This window comes from Carettochelys insculpta, chromosome 1 (assembly GCF_033958435.1).
Source record: "Carettochelys insculpta isolate YL-2023 chromosome 1, ASM3395843v1, whole genome shotgun sequence".
Lineage (NCBI taxonomy): Eukaryota > Metazoa > Chordata > Testudines > Carettochelyidae > Carettochelys > Carettochelys insculpta.
The window spans coordinates 24,737,664-24,758,331 of NC_134137.1; the positions used below are offsets into that span (position 1 = coordinate 24,737,664).

General features: G+C 44.7%; 1 protein-coding gene across 8 annotated transcripts in view; it reads right to left on the reverse strand.

The window, feature by feature from the left end:
• DLG2 (discs large MAGUK scaffold protein 2) overlaps positions 1–20,668 on the reverse strand; it is a 1,656,639-nt gene that overhangs the window by 509,233 nt on the left and 1,126,738 nt on the right. For all 8 annotated transcript variants that reach the window (XM_074983573.1, XM_074983537.1, XM_074983550.1 and 5 more), the window contains one exon: positions 9,591–9,715. In XM_074983573.1, the coding sequence (XP_074839674.1) occupies positions 9,591–9,715 (125 nt within the window). The remainder of the gene's footprint in view (positions 1–9,590; positions 9,716–20,668) is intronic.

Sequence of the window (20,668 nt, forward strand, 5' to 3'; positions counted from 1 at the left end):
CACGTGTGACACTGCTGTCTAGTGGATGGAAGAAGCACTGTGGGTGCACCTACAGTAGGAACTAACTTCAAAGTTAGGCACTACTTCGAAGTAGCCAGCAGAGAGTCTACACACATTTTTCCTTACTTTGACTCCATCTTCAAAGTCCTTACTCCTTCAACTTCAAAGTCCTCTGTGCAAATGGAGTAGTGCCCTCCCCTGAAGTTTAACTTGGAAGCAGGGTACGTGTAGGCACTCAACTTCAAATTTGCTCACCTTGAATTTGTACTTCGAAGTTATTTTTGTAGTGTAAACACAGCCTATGTGACACAAACGGCAATTTCTCCCACAAATTTAAGGCTCAAGACTTGTGCTTCCCAAGCAGGATGTCCCTGTGGTTGCAACGAAGCTCTGAGAGCCCACAGTGCACAGCACAGTAGCAACTATTAGGTGGCATCGGGGTTTTTTGTCGTGTTTTCTTGTTGTTGACAATATTTATAAATGGGCAATAAGGTCACGAGAACAAAATTCAACCTGACATTAACAAGTTAATATCTCAAATTCCCCATCAATCAGAGAAAATATGAGGAACAGAGGTCTTTTCTCTCTGGACATTGTTAAAAATCCCATGGCTTTTGTAAGATTAGGGGGTTTTTCTTAATGCCCTTGGACAAAATAGGCTAGATCCACTAGACGCTGCACACTGTGATGTGCACTGCTTGGCTTCTATCCTTAACTCCAGAGATGGTTAAATTTCAGTGATAGTGTGTGCAAAAATAATAGCTGTAAAATACTTGGGATTTTCCAGAGGGCGGAGGTGGGGGGGAGGCAGGGGAGGAATCTACATTAATTAATCACTGTTGAAATGAATCTAATATGAAATGGCTGTTTGTTTTTAAAAGGTGTGTTTCCATGAGCACTGCAATAGCACAAAGCTACACTGAGCGCTGTACACTGTCACTAAAATCATTGTGTCCCTGTATAAAAATAATGCGTCATCTTGGGACCAATCCTGAAAATAGTTACATTTGTACTTAATTACACACACACGTAGTCTCACTGAAGTCCATAGGACTAATTGCATACAGAAAGGTAAACAAGAGTCAGAGAAGTTTGCAAGAACAGGTTCCACAAACTGGAGGCCACTTTTAAAATCCTGCCATTGAGTAGTCTTTATTCAAATCAATCAGCTCAGAATTGCTCCTACTAAAAAAACCCAAAAGAAAACAGAAGTAAGGGAAATGACAGACTTCTGGGATTTAAGAACTTGGGTGGCCATACCTTCCTATCCCAAATATGGGACAGGGATGGGTGCAGATCTCCAGCTGTGGCCGCCAAGGGCTGCCCCCTGGGGCACCTTCTGGGCCACCCCACACGTTGGGGTGCTGAGAATGGGGTGGCAGCTGCACCAGTGTGTTCCCAGCTTCCCCAAGGCGTTGGGAGCCAAGAACTATGTGGCAGCTGCAGTGGTCTGGCTCCCAGCTCCCCCGGACCACAGGGAGCTGGGACACAGCTGCACCGGTGCTCCTCCAGCTCCCTCGAGGCGCAGGGGGGCAGGAACTGGGCAGCAGCCACCTCCCTGTGCCCCAACCTACCCTTAACTTTGCAGGGCCCTCTGCTGGCTTCCTCTTGGTGTTGCTGAAGAGCACGAGTATGTGCTCTCCACATGCTCTCTGGCTAGCAGCTGCGCCTGCATGCTGATGGGGGGAAAGGTCAGCCAGCAGGGGACTGATTAGGGAACAATTAGCCCATTTGTTCAAATAAATCGGGGCACCTTCCTGACACCCGAATGATGGTGCTGTCCTGCCCAAAATGGGATGGACAGTCACCCTATTAAAAACAGACAGCAAATTGAGCTCCCTCTTCACAAAATGAACTCTTCTACATATTCCCAACTACCTGAAGACAGAAGATTGTGGGGTTGATATGGACATAGGCAAATATTTCATTTCTTATCCATGATCACAAACTCTTACTCAGAAGCCACGGCTACACTAGCTGGCTATATCGAAGTACCCGGCCCAACTTCGAAATAGCGCGTGTCACGTCTACACACACTGTGTGCTACTTCGAAGTTGAAATTGACGTTAGGTAGCGAGATGTTGAAATCACTATCCCCATCAGAAGATTGAAACAGCCCCCTAGTTCAACATTTAACGTCGAAGTAGGGCGTGTGTAGAAATAGCGGGGTCCTCCATGGCAGCAATCAGCTGAGGGGTTGAGACGTGCTGTGCAGCCCCTGAGGGGTTCTATGGTCGCTGCACGCAGCAGCCCTTAAAGCACCACCGACCTGGATATCCTGTGGCAGGAAGCTGAGAGCGTGCAGGTAGCAGCAGCCACACGTGCTCGCCCTGCACACCCTCCAGAGGCCCTGATTCAACTACCGAGCACCCATGGCAGCCAGCCAGCCGCCTGAGTGCCCCCAGGGCACTCCCACAAGGGGACCCAGGGTCCCCAGACATCCAGCTGGGGGAGAAGAGGCAGCAGGGCTCCTCCTGGATGGACACCGAGCTCCAAGACCTGGTGGGGCTCTCGGCCAAGGAGGAGATGCTACAGGTAATGGGGAGCAAGTGGAGCTCAATGAAATCTTGGGACCCCAGTACAACTCCTCACTGTGGTCACCCTCGACACTGCATCTGAGGAGACCCAGCAGACCTCAGAGCTAGAGTCCAGCCCGCAGGCCAGCCCTGCAACCCAGGGGCCCCTGGAGGAGCCTGTCCCTGGGACAGTGAAGGAGGGATCCAGTAATGGAGAGCTCCTGATCAGCCTTCCCTCCCGCAGCTCCAGCAGGGCATGTGCCCAAGGGGTGTCCCCCAATTGCGAGAGTGGACCGTCTGGTATGTACCTCACAGGGCGCACACCCCTGGGTTATGGAGTGGGAGCACCGGACACAACCAGGGCCCCTCCACACACCCAGCTGGCTCAGGCCCACCATGGCCCAGCCAGACCATGTTCCCGGGACAGTGACATGGCCCCCAGGGCCTATCAGCACCTGCCCCCATGGACAGCGCCACGTCCCATCCTGGGGAGTAGGGGGGTCTGAACCCCTGAAGGGGACTGCCCACAGGGATGATGTGCTCAGGGCCAGAGGACAGGGGACGGGGACCTGGCACCCATGGGGGGACGGGGGGCATGGGCCACAGGCCAGGGCCCAGTACTAATGGCTGTCCTCTCTCTTCCCTGCTCTTTTGGCAGCTGCACCATCCAAGGGATATGATAGCACTGAGGCATCCATGATGTCAGACAGCCTGATGGGGATGCCATACTGTGGCAGCCAGCCTGGGCAGGGACCAGCGCCAGCCCTCTGGTGCCAGGTTAAGTTGGCAGAGCACCACCTCCAACAGCAGGAGCTGGCAGCAGCCTGGCACCAGGAGGCCTGGGGTCCTTCATGAGGACATTACACTGCATCGCGAGAACCCTCAAGTGGATCGTGGACTGGCTGCCACCCCCCGCTGTTCCTGCTGCCATCCCTCCCAGCAGCCGTCCTGCACTAGAGCCCACCAAAGGGGACCGCGGGCCTCCAGAGCCAGCCTGCCCCTATCTGCCAGTCCTCCCAGCTCCCACACAGCCTTGACGGGGACCCCAGACCAGGTGTGGGTCACATTCCTGCACACCTGACAAGGGGCTGTGAGGGACCAAAGACTGGGCCACACAGGACCCCCTTGACTGTACATAGTCCCTCCCCACCTCTGTTGTAAATAGTTGTGGCTCACCGCCCTTTAGGTAGCTGTCCCCCCATGTACATAGCTTCCCCATGGGTGTTCGTTTCTGTAAATAATTGGCTAACACGTTTGGGTTTGTAAATATTATTTCACAGGTTTATTTTTTAAAATGTGTCATGTGCTCCTTAGTGGCGCAGTGTGTGGTAGTTGGGGGCAGGGTGCAGGTGGTGGGGGCAGTGTGAGAAAGGCCCACCAGGAATGGCCATGATGGAGCTCACTCCACAGCCTGGTCAAAATGGGCCCACAGGGACTCCCAGACCTGGATCCCTTCGTGGTGGACCTGGCGGCTCGGGGTGGCAGCAGGCTGGGTGTAGGCCATGCTGGCCTCCCCAGCCCACCCCTGCATGAAGGTCTCTTCGTTGCTCTCTACCAGGTTGTGGAGCATGCAGCACGCGCCCACAACCTGAGAGATGTTGGAGAGGCCCACGTGCAGGTGGGCAAGGAAGCAGCGCCAGCAGCCTCTGAGGAGGCCAAAAACCTGCTCAACCACCTGGCGGGCATGGTTCAGGCAAGTGTTGAACCCCTCCTGGTTGGCACTGAGGTGGCCCTTGTATGGCTGCATAAGCCAGAGCTGGAGGAGGTAGTCTGCATCTGCCATGAGGCAGAGGGGCATGGTGGTGTCCCCCAGGGGGATCTCCCTCTGGGGGATGTAGGTCCCAGCCTCCAGACAGTGGCACAGGCCCAAGTTCCTGAAAATGCAGGTGTCATGGGTGCTGCCAGGCCAGCCTACATATATGCCCTGGAAGTGGCCCTGGCTGCCCACCATGGACTGGAGGACCACCAAGTGGTAGCCTTTCCTGTTTATGAAGTGTTCTCCACTGTGATCTGTGGTGCAGATATGGATATAGGTCCCATCCAGGGCCCCAAAGCAGTTGGGGAACCCCATGCCAGTGAACTCTGTGATGGCTGTGTTCAGGTCCCCAAGCCACGTGAGTCGGTGGAGCAGGAGGGCGTTCAGCACACGGACCACCACCTGCGGGGGAAAGACATGGGCACCCATGAGGGAGTGCAGGGTGTGCCTGCCCCCCCTCTGCCTCCCCCTGGATTTCCCCCTCCCCTGAACTCCTCCCCGCCCAGGCCTCCTTACCTCCATGACGACAGCCCCAACAGTGGCCTTGCCCACACCAAACTGGTGTTCTATGTATCGGTAGCTGTCTGGAGTGGCCATCTTTCAGACAGTGATGCCAACCCATTTCTTGATGGTGAGGGTGCGCTGCATACGGGTGTCATGGTGCCTCAGGGCAGGGGTGTGCCACTGGCAGAGCTCAAGGAATGTCTGCCAGCTCATCCAGAAATTCTGGAGCCAGTGGTCACTGTGCCACTCCACCAGGACCAGGCACTCCCACCACTCTGTGGTGGTGGGGTATCTCCATAGCCAGCAGAGCACCTGGCACAGGGGAAGACCAGGAGGGCCTCATGGTCTGGGGCAGCCCCTTCGTCCCCCGAGGAGGGCTCACCTTCCAGGAGGTGCTGCGTGCCCTCCTGCACAGCCCAGAGCAGGGCGGCCCCTGCCTCAGTGACAGCCCTGAGGGCTTCTGGCTGCTGCTGCTGCTGCTTCTGGGGGTCCATAGCTGCGAGCACATGGTCTGCGACTCTGGTGTCAGTTCCACAGACCTCGTGCCATTCAGGCCAAGTGTATTCAGGAGGGGCCTTTTAAGGGAGCGGCTTGCTGTTGCCCCAGAAGGGCTAGTCCACCCTCTGACCCCGTCCACAGGCTTTCTTGGCCCTTTATTTCAAAAGGGGCAGCTTTTGTGTGTAGACACGCTCCTGAGGGGCCCCTTTCGATGCTACACATCACTACATCAACATTGAATGTCAATGGTGCCAGCCCCAGAGGATGTGTGGACGCTATGCATCGAAGTAGCTTATTTCAATGTCACTGCTTCGAAATAAGCTACTTCAATGTAGTGTTCTAGTTTAGATGGAGCCAGAGTGTTCTAAATTGTTTTTAAGTTGTGTATTTGGCACAGGGACATCATTGTTGGCTGTTGCTGCATGTTCTTTTTGTTTTGTTCCTGCAGAGAGGGTACAACTGATAAATACACTGCTATATAAAATGGCATTACTGTATATGACAGTGGAGACAACCACAAGATAACTCATGCCTTCAGTGACACAGTAGTGATTCCTGGCATTCTAGCTAATTACTGTTACCATTCAGACAGAAAAACAGAATTATGCCTCAAAAGAGCAGGAGCAGTCTGAGGATGAGACAACAAAAAGCTGCCCAGGAAATCTTTAATGAAGTAACTCTTAGGTCTCCCTAAAAGATGAACAGAATCCATGCCTCTCACTAGCAGTACAATACAGAGCAGAGTAGAGGAATATGAAAAAGAGGGGATTTATCAGTGATCCGCTTCTACAAATAAAAACACTAGTTCAGATTTTAAATGCTCGCATGAAAACCAGAATTGTGAAATACAAGAAATGTTCCCAACCCACCACCCCAAAAACATGGAGAAAATAGTGTTTATGTACCAAAAAAATAAATAAATAAAAATAAAAAAATCTTGTGTTCTGCCCAGATTTTTAGTTGAAAATTGGCTTCTACATGTGAAGTTTCTAAAAAAATCCCTAAACACATTATATTAACAAGACAACAGTGCAGTATGTGTGTGAGAGATAATTATTACAAATTATGAAATTATAAAAGTTTGTTGGGAATACAAGTGGGAAGAAACTGGGCAATTTCTTGGGAGAGAAGTCTAATTAGGGGGCTATGGAATAGCTTTGAAAAATCCATAGCAGTGTTCTTAGTACTGGGTGTTCCTTTAAAATTGCTCAGATTTTCACAGGTTTTACATATGGCCAATTTCAATAAAAATCCTTTCCTCTTCTTTCCAAGCCACAAGAAGCCCAAATAAATATATGTAATAATTCCCAGTGAGGAAAGACAGAGTTTTAGAGAAAACAGTACACTTGCTTGCCCTTCAGATTAAATTGCAACTGCAGTTGCATCTAGGTAATTTACACTAATGACTGACAGAAACATTACGCATGAATGAGGCTTCCAAATTAATGAGAAATAACATGGCCACTTTCACTTTTATCATTTATTTTTAAAGCTACAATTAATTTGAACTATTTATGCTAACGCATTTCACAATATGTTACTACGTATTATTATGCAGTATGTTTTGTAAAAATAATGCCTAAGTAGCAAGGTAACTTACACTATCTCTACTATTAAACTTTTGCTGAGCTGCAGATGGAGGTTGTCAGTATGTTTTTAATATGGATTAAGAGCTGCCTTTATACGCTATTTTTTGTGGTTTTAAAATGTTGCCAAGTATCTTACAACACAGCTACTACTAAGTAATCGTGAGATGAGTCCATGGTCATTAATTAGTGAAGCAGTAAACTACTAAATACATATTTTTATACAAAGATACATTAAAGAAAAATTTCAGTGGCTCTGCCCATAGCAAATGCTTAAAAAGCTAAAACAGCATGTTAAAATGGTTAAACATCTTCACTAATAGCTCTATTTGGTAATTCAACTGCTAATATATAATTTCTGTTTGGCTGTCTTACAATTTCTAGTGAAGTAATACCTAGAGGTGAAGGCCCAGTCACACTAGGCACTGTAACTAAAATCTTGAGTGCCTATTATCATGATATCCAAGTGCCACCATGCACTTGTGCTCCCATCTGTTCCTTACACCCACCCACTAGCTACGCTTTTGCATGTAACTTATAAGCTCTTCAGGACAGGAACACTCTGTTATGTTTATGCAGTGCCTGGCACAATGGCCCCATAGTGCTACCATAATACAAATAATTAACAAGCAGCCCCAGCAGTAATAGTGCCAAACGCAGCTACTGATGTAGCATAAGAAATATCCAAAAGTTGCTTGAAACTCTTCATCTACCCATGATTCTACTTTCTTATTAGTAAAAAAAGCCTTGGGAAAAATGCTTCTTACCGTATGTTTCCAATGTAGTGTGGTTTAAGCTCGTTTGGTGCATTTTTGGAAGGAATTCTCACAATTCAGACTTGAACACTGTACCTACACAGACTAACTTTTACCCTGGGCCTTCCCAAAATACATTTTTATCTAGTGCATCAGAAGTCTCAAGACTGTGGGTCTGCACCTTTCTAGACTATTTTCAAGAATCTGATTTGTCTTGTACACCCCAAGTTTAACCTCACTTAAAAACTACTTGCCTACAAAATCAGATAACAAAATGCCAAGGTGCCACAGCGCACTACTGAAATACTGCTTAATTCCTCATTTTCACCACATAATTAGGGACCAACCAAATTCACTGGAATGAAAAATGTATCAGCCACCATGAACGGTGTCTCCCCCACACAAGAAATATGTTTGTGTGTGTTTTTACCCCATATTATACAGATTTCACAGGGCAGACCAGTGTTTAGTAAATGTGGATCCTAACCCATAAGTGAGTTGCAGGGGGTCTGCAACATTATTTTAGGGGGTTGTAGAATTGCTCCCTTACTTCTGTGCTGCCTTCAGAGAGCTGCAACTGCTGCCTGAAAGCTCAGTTCAGTAGGCAGTAGCTCTGCCAGCAAAGCTCGGCTCCTATCCAGTGGTCCGGCCCTCCAGCTGCCCAGCTCTGAAGCCAGCACTATCCAAAATGATGCAGAAGTAAGGGTAGCAGTACCACGTTCTTCCCTACAAAAACCTTACAACCTTCTCCACACAATTGACTTTTTGTCATGACCCCTACAATTACAACACAGTGTGAAATTTCAGATGTAAATAGATGAAATAAAGAAATTTATGATTTTTAAAATCAAATGATGGTGAAATTAACCAAAGTGGACTGTGAATTTGAATTCATATAATAATAAAATAAATAGATTGGAATATAAATATTGTACTTACATTTCAGAGTACAGTACATACAGCATCACAAAACAAGTCACATCCTGTATGAAATTTTGGTTTGTTCTGACTTCATTAGTGCTTTTTATGTAGCCTGTTGTAAAACTAGCGAAATACCTAGATGAGCTGATGTATCCCGAGGAAGACTTCTGCATACCCCAGGGATACACATATCCCTGGTTGAGAATCACTTTCTTAGAGTATATGTACATTGCAATTACACACCTACGGTTGGTCTGTGCCCGCTGATTTAGGCTGGCAGGGCTTGGGCTGCAGTGCTCTTTAATTCCAGTATAGACATCTCTTCTCAGGTTGGAGCTCAGGCTCTCGGTCCATGAAAAGTGTAAGGGTCCCTGAGCTTGTGATGCAGCCCAAGTACAGAAATCTATTCTGCAATTAAATCACCTTGCAGCCTGAGCCTCATCAGCCCAAGCCAGCAGGCAGGGGACAGGCACAGGTTTTTAACTGCAATGTAGACATATGCTCAGTGGCTGGCAGATGATGAGGCATGCATGGAGATAACTGAATACCTAGCATGCTGAGGGCCCTGCAGATTAGGACCAGGACTTTGAATTCAGTCAACAGATGAATGGGAAGCACAAGCACTGGTAAGAGGGAGTGTAAAGGGAAGCTGCAGGAAGCTGGTTGTGGAACCTTAATTCAGTGCTGCCCACCTGTGACATCAGGGCTGTACAGGGAAAGCCTTAACCTGTGTCACTAGAATAAGGTTCCTCAGGTGTGTTGGTATTAGGCATGCCCCTGCTATGCCCCGTCCCTGTCCTGCCCAGACAATGCCCTCTTGAGACAACTGGGATGGCTGAGGCAGAGCCACCTCTGGAAGCTTTAGGCCAGCAGGGAATTACCCCACACTGAGGAGGTTCTTCTGTAGCTTTCTCTGGCCATTTCACACTCCTTGTGCAGGCATAGCAAAGAGGAGAATTCAGCCCTGCATCTCTGTCTTCTGTCAACACCCAGCACATATTTGAGCATTATAAAAATGAATGATGGTACATTTAGTAATGCAGTAAGTTTTTACCTGAGTCTTCCATCCTCTGCTGCAGCTCCTCCTGGTATAATCTTAGTAATAAATATCCCAGGATCGTCCCCAATATGAGGGTTGTCTGTTCCTCCAGCAATACTGAACCCCAGGCCAGAATTACCCTGGGAAAAGAGAAAAGAAAAACTTATCTCCTGCTAAAATTCTAGAGAGTTTAGCTGCTGTGGGTGAGCATTGTCTCCTTGCCTCTTTTTTATTTAGCAGTGCCATACTTCCAGGTGTATATGACTCAGCCAAAAAAAATTCACCGTCAGCTAAACCAAGGCAGGCTAGAAAAGTACATAAAGAGTTCCTGGGCTCATTGAAAAAAAAACCTCAAACTTCTGTGGAAACTAGGATCAAGCTCAAATCTAACAGTCTAAAGATACATTTTTAAACGTGCCTAAGACATTTCAGAGACCAAGACACAATGCCTAAGAAATAAAACCATTGCTACACAGACTGAAATTTGTACCTCAGGGTGTAGGAGGAGGAAAAAAAGTTAAAATATATAATTTTATTCTGAAAAGCAACTACTACTCCTAACCAAACGATTTTTAACAGAGCAATTTTTGGCACATTTTCTGCATATCTGAAAGAGCATATAGTTATTTGGAGTAGCCATTAACATGTATTAAACAATCATTCATTATTATCAAAACAAAAAAGCAGTCAAGTAACACTTTAAAGACTAACAAAATAATTTATTGGGTGAGCTTTTGTGGCCAAATAAATTATGTTGTTAGTCTGTAAAGTGCTACTTGACTGCTTTTTTGTTTTGGTAGTATAAAGACTAGCACGGCTTTCTCTCTGTTACTATTTATTATCATATGCATCTTTACTTGCCCACACCCACCATTTAGTGTACCAATCCTCTCTCACACTATACACTTGCCAGCAATTTCAGAATCTCTTTTAGAATTATGTACTGATTATTATTTTAAAGTTTAAAATACTTGTGGTCACAGACATTCTTCTGAAGCCTGATAATATACAAAGTAACAGTGCCCCGTTAGTCTCCCCGCATTTGAGGAATCTCTTGCCAGCACAGGTAACTGGCTACTTCAATCTGATTGAGGAGAGAGTACTGCTAATCAAACCCATGCAAAACTACTTCTATTACCACATCTCAACTCCTCTCCCTTAAAATGCAATTCATTTGAGAGGTCAGAAATGAGACAGATGGGTAGAGCTTTGCAGGGAAGTTAATACGTAATTTGTGTACAACACACCAATTCACAGTCATGAACAGGTCAGATTTCAATTATTATTTCTTAAGGCATTCTAATAAAATCTGCAAGTCCAGTGTAATTATGTGATCAGGAATAATTCTGCAGTATTACACTAAACAATAGACAAAAAGGATTGTGGGATAGAGCTATTGTCATACTATTCAGCTAGCTGTAATAGTGGAAATGGTACAGCACTGAATCACTGTATGGACATTCTACCAAGAGTTACTAAATCTTTCTAAGTTGGCACAATAAATCTGTGATTTAGTTTTTTACTCCTTAGGATCAGATCCAGCCCATTTTACTTTCCATATCTTTTATAATATGCTGGATCACACAATCCAATCAACCCAGGCTCCCCCTTTGATAGTACTTTAAGAATACCTTCCCTAAGAGGTTTCCTAATGACATACTGTCAGTGAATGTTCTGCTGAATCTTCAAAGGAAAGATTTCATGAAGATCACAGAAGGCTGTTAGACCACTCACTTTTGAAATGCAGGCACCCCAATTTGGATGCAGCATCACAGTAGCTGCTTTAAAGCACTGCTAAGACAGAAAGTGAACGCTGCTTTTCTGTCAAGTGTCAGGTCTAATTTTTAAGATGAGCCCAACATCCTTTGGTTTTCAACAGATTTAATCTTAGCACCTAAAACCTACTCTCAAGGACAAAGAAAAAGGGAGGGGCGCTTATCAAAAAAGCATTGGGAAGGAATCTGTAGCTGGATATGCAGCAGAAGTGGCTAAGATAATACCATACTTGAAGAGCTTTTATAAAATAATGAAACTAGCTTGTTTTGTGGGGTATGTCTAGCTGCCACAGCTCACACCACAGGTTCGTTGAAATTCTCAGCAGGAAATTATTTGGAAAAGGTTTCAGACCTTCAGCATACTCTCCCTCCCACCCCGCTCTTTCCCATCTCAACCACATTCTCCTCAGCATTAAATAACAGCAATGCTCACTCTAAGTAATAATATGGTAAACTGCTGCAGGCTTTCCAAGCGAATCACTGCCAGACCCTGACATTTACCCGCAGCTGTATGTCAGTGGTATTGCAAGACTCTTCTGATTCTGCCCTTTGGAGCAACCTTTCCAAAGAATAGGGCAGCACCCTTTGTTGACACTCTCAGATCCAGAACATTGCTAGTAATTAATCTGGTTGCAATCCTTGACCTGATTAACAGGATCTGCAAGCTGAGCTTGCACTTATTGTATATACATTCTTACACAACAAATTAAGTTTGGAAATGCAAGTTAATTAGTATAGCCATTTCTTCTTTGTGATTCTCAAATTATTACTGTGATCTGAGTTGCCAAAAGAGATAAATTCTCTCTCTGCACAGGATCTTGCCCATTTCTTCCAAGAGAAATCTGATAAAATATGATGTCACCTTCTCCCTCCCCACCTTGCCTTCCCTTCCCTCACTTTCCCTTCTATATCTCTCTCATTCTTGTCCCTATTCAGACACAAAAGTTTCTCAGCTACTTTCTTCCTCTAACCCCTCTACTCCTCCCAATTATTCTAACCCCCTTCCTGACCTCTGTCATGCCTACCCCACTTCTGGCCTTACATCTCACGCTCCACTCTCTTTCTCCCTCAGGGTACAAGCATGCTTTAATCTCCCCCATCTTAAAAAAAAACACACCACGCATTCATTCCACCTGCCTCTCCAATGACTGTTTCATCTCCTTTTCACCTCTAAACTCAATGATCAAGCTGTTTACGGTCATTGTCCATGATGACTTCAGACCTTCTCCAGTACATCTTCCACCCCGCACTTCAGTGAAACCATTCTCGCCAAAGTCTCTAACGTCCTCTTTCTAGCCAAAGTTCTGAACATCAAATTTCTCCATATTCACCCACTTCCTCCCCAGTTGACCTGTCAGCAGTCAACCATGCACCTATTTCTGAAATTTTATCCTCCCTTGGATTCCATAACTAGATCCTCTTCTTATTTTTCTCCTACTGCTATGTAAATACAAGTACCCTGGCATGTCACTGACAGTGGTGTGCTGTGTAGATATAGCCTAAGACAAAAGATAAAATAAATTCATTCCTACTGTCTTGCAAATCAGGCACTAGTTAAAATAATAGACTTTCAATGACAGTTAATTTTAACCTTTGTGATTTCATTTTCTATGTCTGAAAGACAACTAGAATTCTTACCCATGCAGATCCTCTGCATATTTATCCTATTACTCTATTTTCCACCTCTAAGTTTGTAAGCCTGCTATTGTAAATAAACCTCTCCTTCTAGAGCTACAATTACACTAATTACACAAGCCCTTCCTTCATTATTTTTACCACATATTCCACTTCAGGACCCCATTCTATAAATACTATGGGTACACAAGTAGCTTTAATTTCATGTATGGAGAAGGGTTTCTTAGTAAGTTTTGATCAAAACTGCTTTTTGATGGAAAAATTGGTATTTTTATTAAATATCTATTTTCTCTTGAAAATTTCAACTTTTTATTGAAAAACTGAACACCTAAAATCTCTAAAAGTTATCTTGTTTTATTAGTTCAGGCGTCATGGGAGCTATAGTTCACCCTTCCATGCCCACATCCTCCTCTATGGACCAACAGTCTCACTAGGCTAACTCTACGTAACCCTTTGTTAAAGGCAGCAGGGCAAACTATCCTTGTACTTCTGTACTGTTCTGTATGGCACACAGTTGGGCTTGAGACATTTGCCAATTGAGTTTTGGATATTCAGTGAGTGTGATAAAGGAGACAGTCCTTGGTTGTTGATTGTTTGTGGCCTGGTCAACCAGAATCCTAAACCCTTGTAAAGCTGACTATAAGAGGTTCTTTAAAACACAAACAAACAAAAAAACAAACACAAAAAAACTCATACAAAAATTTCTAAGCACGCTTGAGAACAATCTAGTCTCCTTTGAAACACATTACTATCCCTCAAAGCTTTCCCTCCTGTTCACTACTAGCAAACATTCATATCACTTCCAGGTAGGTCCAGGGGAGGCAAAAGAAGTTGGGGAAAAAACCTTCTTTAAAAAAATGTTAGGACATAACGTGCTTCATTTTAATGAAAGAAAATTGAGATGTACAGTCAGGCTCATGTTGTGCAGTTCACAAGCATGCTGGGTTGGTGGGGGGGGGGGGGAAGAAACAGACATAATTTCAAAACAGTCAGAAAGAAACAGGTTTAACCAAGGACTAGGTTGGACTTTCCACCAGGTGGATTTCTCCTGACTGTTCGAGCCTGACTGTGCATCTGAGCTATCCCTCCCACCTCCCTAAAATAATCTTGCGACTCACTACAGCTGCTTTTTGGGCCATGGTCTCTACAGTTACAACACCAGGAAATTTCACATTTAAATACCTGAAATCATGAAACTCACTATTTTAAATTCCTGTGACTGAAACTGAACAAAATGGACCATGAATGTGATAGGGCCCTAACCATAAGTTTCTGAATAAAGCATCCAGATCAGTTACCTAGACCACGGAGCTCAGAACCAGTGGTCTTGTAACTGGCTCCTTTGTGGCCTTAAATTGTTTATAGAATCATAGAACACTAGTACTAGACGGGACCTCATGAGGTCATTGAATCCAGTCCCCTGGTTACTTCATCCCTCTCTACTCTGGTTTCTCTATTTGTGAAATAAATATAATACACACATGTAAAATACTTTTGGCATTTTAGATGATAGTTGTTAAAATATAAATAAATATAGGAATATTAATTACTCTAAATCTGGGTTTTATGGTATCCTGATATTGTTCTTTCCTTCCAAAGTATTCTATGGCTTCCTAAATGTTTCCTTCACCTAATATATGTTTTTTGAAAAGTCACATGGATTCTTTATCTTTGTACTGATTTCCCTATTCTTTGAAATTGACAGCTTGCTTTATTCTTAACTTCTACCTTAATTCTTCATAATTTTATCTTGACTTCTTGCTTTTTTGCCTCATATCATATTCTGTTCTTCACAGACTTACTCCTACTCCTTACTCTTCTCTTTCACTTCCTCACAAATTGCATTAATGTATGAACTATTGAAGAAAGTTTCTATTTTTGTCAGAAACAAGTTTAATCAAGAGAAGGCTTTCAGAATGATAGACAGGAACAAAGACTAACATCCCACGGTTTCGTTGAATATTATCATTTTTGTTTAATAGCACGAGAAGACCTTAAATCCAAAAAAAAAATGAAGGTTTTACAGTGATACCTAGAAACAACAGAGGTGATGAAATCAAGAAGGCAGTCAAGGGGCTAGATGAGATATAAATATTATGGCTGAAGTCATAAAGAATGAGGTGAATATCAAGGTCAGAGATGAGCATGGGAAAAAAGAAATTGAGTGGTCACTAGATGACAGCAACATGAAAGGGAAGTATCAGAGGGAAGGGAAAGGAAAGAGGAAAGGAAAGGAGAGTTGTTCAAAGTAGTAGGATGGTGGAGGAGAGGGAGAAATTATCATTAATAGCATTAGCCCATCAACTTCACCCTAGTCATCTGGAGATCACCTTTAGAAAAAGGTGAGAAAAAGGAAACTGTTGCCTAAGTGAGAAAAGATGTAGAGACCATAAATATTAAACCGTTTTATTTTTGGATTTAAAAATGTCCCAGTCCTGATTAAAGAACCATCGTGTGTGTGTGTGTGTGTGTGTGTGTGTGTGTGCGCGCGCACGCGCTGGCCCATTGTGATTGATATAGATATTGGTATAGATATAAATATAGATACAGATAGCATAAATAATAACCCAAATGCTGACAGAGCGTGAGCATCTGAGACTCTCAGAAGACTAGAGACTGTTCACTTTACAGTAAACCCTCAAGAAGTGTGATTTCAATTTGCGTTTAACTTGCATTAACACAAGTTAAGTGCAAATCAAAACTGTCCCCCTCCAGCCCCTGGCTCCCCCAGCTGGAAGAGGCCAGCGGGCACACAGCTACTTGTGGCGCAGTTTCTCTCAGCGGAAACAAACTGTACAGCAAGCAGCTGTGTGCACCCTGGTTGGGAGAAACTGGGGGCCACATGGCTGCCCCCCATTGGCTGGCAGCTGAATCCAGTAGCCATGCCATTTCTCCCAGCCAGGGGAAGTGGGCAGCTGTAATAGCGGTGGAACTGGGGAAGTCAGGGAGCAGCAGAGCTCTGCAAAGTTTCCAGCTGTCCGTTCCCCCCAGCCAGGGGAATTCCAGGGATCGCCCCAACCCCGCACCAGTTTATGTAAATTTAGATTTACTTGGAGGTTGTCCAGGACACAACATCCCCATAAATCAAAGGATTACGGTACCTGATTTGGCTCAATAATACTTTTAGGTACATAGACCTTCTCAGCCAAGTATCACAAAATGTTTTTCACTCACATGAAAGATGAGAGGTACACGAATTGCTTCTCCCATCATTAAAATACAGTAAACCCCAGAGATACGCACAACTGAGTTGCATGTCTCAGGTTAACATGACTGCCGCTCCTGCCAGTGACCAAAAGTGAGAACCCAGGAAAACACACTTGGGAATTCCTTCTTGTGAGGCACCCTCGAGTTCTTTTAAACTTCCCTCTTTTAACCCTATTTTTCTTGGCATTTGGCTTTGCAGTCTTAGGCACATGCCCACAGAACCTCCTGCCTTTAAGGGCACAGGAATCAGATCATGATCTTAAAAGGGTGATTTTTACTAACAACAACAAAAAAGAACACACGCAGTGAAACACTACTTGGTTGCTAGGTGTTACACAGCAATTTACCTCCCACCAAAAAAAAAAAAAATTAAAACACAGAGAATTGTTTCCCTGGGACTTATTTGGAAAAAAATTACAATCATAGAATCCTGGGGCTGGAAGGGACCTCAGGAGATTATCAATTCCAGCCCCATGCCTAAAGTAGGATCAACCCCAACTAAGTCATCCCAACCAGGACTTTCTCAAGCTGAGACTTAAAAATCTTTAGGGGTGGAAATTCCACCACCTTTCTAGGTAATGCATTCCAATGCTTCACCACTCTCCTGGGGAAACAGTTTTTCCTAATATCCAACCTACATCTCTCCATCTGCCATTCTAGAGAACAGCTTCTGTCCATCCTCTTTAGAGCCCCCCTTCAGGAAGTTGAAGGCTTCTATCAAATCACCCCTCACTCTTCTCTCCTGCAGACTAAACAAGCCCAGGTCCCTCAACCTCTCCTCATAGGTCATATGCTCCAGCCCCTAATCATTTTCATTGCCCTTTGCTGAACCCATTCCAATGCATCCCCATCCTTTCTATACTGTGGGACTCAGAACTGGACAATGCAAGGGGGTACTCAGCACAGAGAAGTCCAAGAAACCCAAAAATAAAGAAATGAACCTGACTGCATCTGACTAAATATTCCTTGTTCTACCTACATATCTGGAGTTTCAAGACATTGTCCTTCCCTACGCACAGATGTCGCTGGATTCTCTAAGCCTGGCTCCATGGCTTATTTCATACCCTCCAAGTTACTGCTTTGCTTACATAACAATTGGTACAGGAAGTCCACTCCTTCCAATTCAAAAGCCCCCACTCTGTTTCCACTAGATCTCACGGCGTCCTGCCAACTCATTTCCTGCTACCCTAGAATTTCAGGGGACTCTCTAGGAGTTCCTGTATTTTGTTTTAACCCTTACAAGCAAGACAATTAGGGCTAGGTCCCAAATGTTAACTACTGAGAAAGACATTAGTTATGTAACCCTTCAGCCCAAAGGAGTCGGCATCAACCAGGGCCTGGTTCAACATCTAGGGGTTCCTTTTCATCCATCTCACATAGAACCGGCTTGAGCCCCAACCCAGCTGCCTTGGAAATTCACACACCCCTGCGTGCCTTGGAGAGGCAATGATTCCCCACTTGCAAGCACAGAATCTGAGTGTAGAAAAGAAACATAATGAAAGAGGCAGAAAAATCATATGGCATAAGCTCGGGAAAATACCACACCCACAGTTCATAACCAACCCTCAAGTAACTGTCCCAGCTCAAATGGATCGAGCAGTGTCCTTTGCCTCTCAGGCTGACCAGTCTAATACTGTAAAGAGCCAATCCACACACCCAAATTTTCTCCATACCCCCGCCATCAAATGCCCCACTTACAACTCTGTCTAGTATGTGCAGGCCCTTACACATTGCCCTGATGCATTCCCTCATTGAACCTGAGGCAATGCCACCCTTGTGCTGGTCTGGCATTCCGCTTGCCCCTGCCAGCTGCCCCACTGGCCGCCCACTGTTCACCTGCTTCTTCTCTTACAGGCTGCATGCTAGTCACTCCTGTCAGCTGCCTGCTGCTTCTCCTACTGGCTGCCTGTCAGTCATGCCTGCCAGCTGCCCACCAGTCACTCTTACTGGCTGCCCACTGGTCACTCCCACTGGTCACCTGCTGCTTCTCCTACCAGCCACCCGTCAGTCATTCCTGCTGGCCTCCCGCTGATTCTCCTACCAGCCGGCCTCCGGTCGCTCCTGCTGGCTGTTTCTCTCACCAGTGGCCCATCTGCTGTCTTGTGGGTTTTGATATAGGCAAAACCCCATGATTCTAGCTCTCTGTGGCTTCAGCTGAGAGTGGCATTCAGCTCCGCGCCTCACCACATCATCTCAGTATCCACAAAGGTGGATTCTCACAGAATAACTATAGACGCATCTTGAAATCTAACTTGGAACAGTTGGGAGATGGGGAGAACTGGTCAAACCAATCTTACAGCTGTATGGCCAAAAGGCTTCCAGCCACCTGGTTCAACCACTATCCCTCACCACTTTCACCTCACAATGCTTAGATGGAGGAAAAAGATCTGTGTAATCCATATTTTACACAGCAGAGATGACTGCCCTGTACTTCCACAATTTCAAGCATTGGTGAGACTCCACAATTTTGGGTGATAGCATAAATCGTGACTTTACAACAACATGCTGTTTATGATAGACAAAACTCATTGCTTCACTGGCTCCCATCAGGCTTTGCTTACAAGACATTACATATGCACACCTTTGCGTTTTCATGCAAATGATCTCTAAAGGACACATTCCCCAAACCCTTCAGCAGTATTGAGCTCCTGCTGGCACATTCCATACTGTTACATGAATGGCTGGAATGTCCAGAAAAAGGCATTACCCTGATGCCTTCATCACAACTGGCTTGATTTTTACTTAATCCCATAATCATTGAAGTTCCTTGGCCACCTCCCATTCTAACACTAACTGCTTTTGACCCTGTTCAGTATGTGATGGGTACTACAATGAGATCATAGATGTAAATAACTACAGCATATATGCACCTATGTACGTACGCTCTCTCTCTCTCTCTCTCTCTCTCTCTCTCTAACATGCATCATTTTTGCTTTCATTATATTTTCCTCAGAGGTCAAGTTTCATAAACCTGCAAAGTTGCCTCCGTGTCCTCTAGTTCAGGGAACGAAACTATTTGCATATTTACCAGTAGGCTGTTGAAGTCATTTGTACTTTTAGCTCTACTCAAGAGTAACGTAATTCATGAAATTCACACTACTCCCACATCAGCTGGTGGGTTCCCTGGAGTTGGAGTTTTGAGATTCTGTAGTTATATTATTATGCTCCATATGGTGCTTATTTCCATCTGCCACTGTCATTTGTTGTTGTTTTCAAGACCCTTATCAGATTCAGAACATTCACTACATAGCCATAATTCAGATGACTACATGCATTTTAATGTTTTTTCTCATTTCCTAAATATAGAGGGGGGTTTAACTCCCAAGCCTTTCTGGGGGAGATGCATGACTTCAGCAGAGAGAGTTTTACGCCAGCATGAGGGGATTGTTTTTTCCCTGTTAAACATGTAAAAATGAAAATTTAAACAGCATGTCTAAAAGAATGAGCTAAACCAGCCACCAAAATAAGGCATTCCTTCAGAAAGGGGCAAAATGCCAGTTCACTCACCATCAGATTCTGGCAGTATCCAGTCCAGTTTATGCAAGAGAAGACCCTTCAAATCTGGTTTCTAAGCCAGAACTAGAAGTTCCCAGCACACTCTAGCAGCTTTTCTAGTTACAGAAATCACACAATTCCCTGATTAAAAAGATGCTGCACCTCTTATCTCCACTTACATGATGCAGAAAACAAGGACTAACAAGAAAAAAAAAAAGCCCTAGACTAAAGCTCCAGAGAATAGGGTTGAGTTAAAAATACCTTTGTCAACAACAACACTACCATCATCCCTCTACCTCCATCAACCCATAGGCACTGTCCTGAGCTGTGACATCCAAATATGGCTGTTTTCCACTTCAATATGCCTTTCATTCTCCTGCTAGGTATTTGCATTCTCCAAGTCACTCTTTGCCTGAGGAAGTAATATCTGCTCTGTCTCTTGCAGAAAAATAAGAGCAAGGAAAAATGGTACAAAATATGGTGGCTGAAGTTTAACGAGAAAGAAAGGAAGGAAGGAAGATCGGAGGGAATTTTAGAAAAAGGTAACTTTCAGGAGCCCTTACCTGAAAAACAATATTTCGCTATAAGTTGGCAAGTTTGTGCCACTTATGGTCTGCACTGGATTTTTCTACTTGGCTTGAAGGGCCTTACTATTCCCATGACTGCACCATTAAATATGAGGAAAACAGACTAAGAGCCACCTAGCCACAGGATATCTAGGCATATCCAGCCATTAGAAAGGCTATGCTGGTTAGTCCATAGATGTGTACTAGCTACCTTTAAAAGCTTAATAATATTTTCATTAAAGAGTTTACAATGCTATTATCTGCAAACTATGAAGAGGCTGCCATAGTGCTTGCATCTGGGCTATAATGTCATGGATTTAAAGTTACCCACATGGTACACCAGAACTCACAAGGAAAAATCCTGGCTCCAATCATGATGGGACAGTAGAGGTGGAGGACTCAGTCAGTGTTCCCT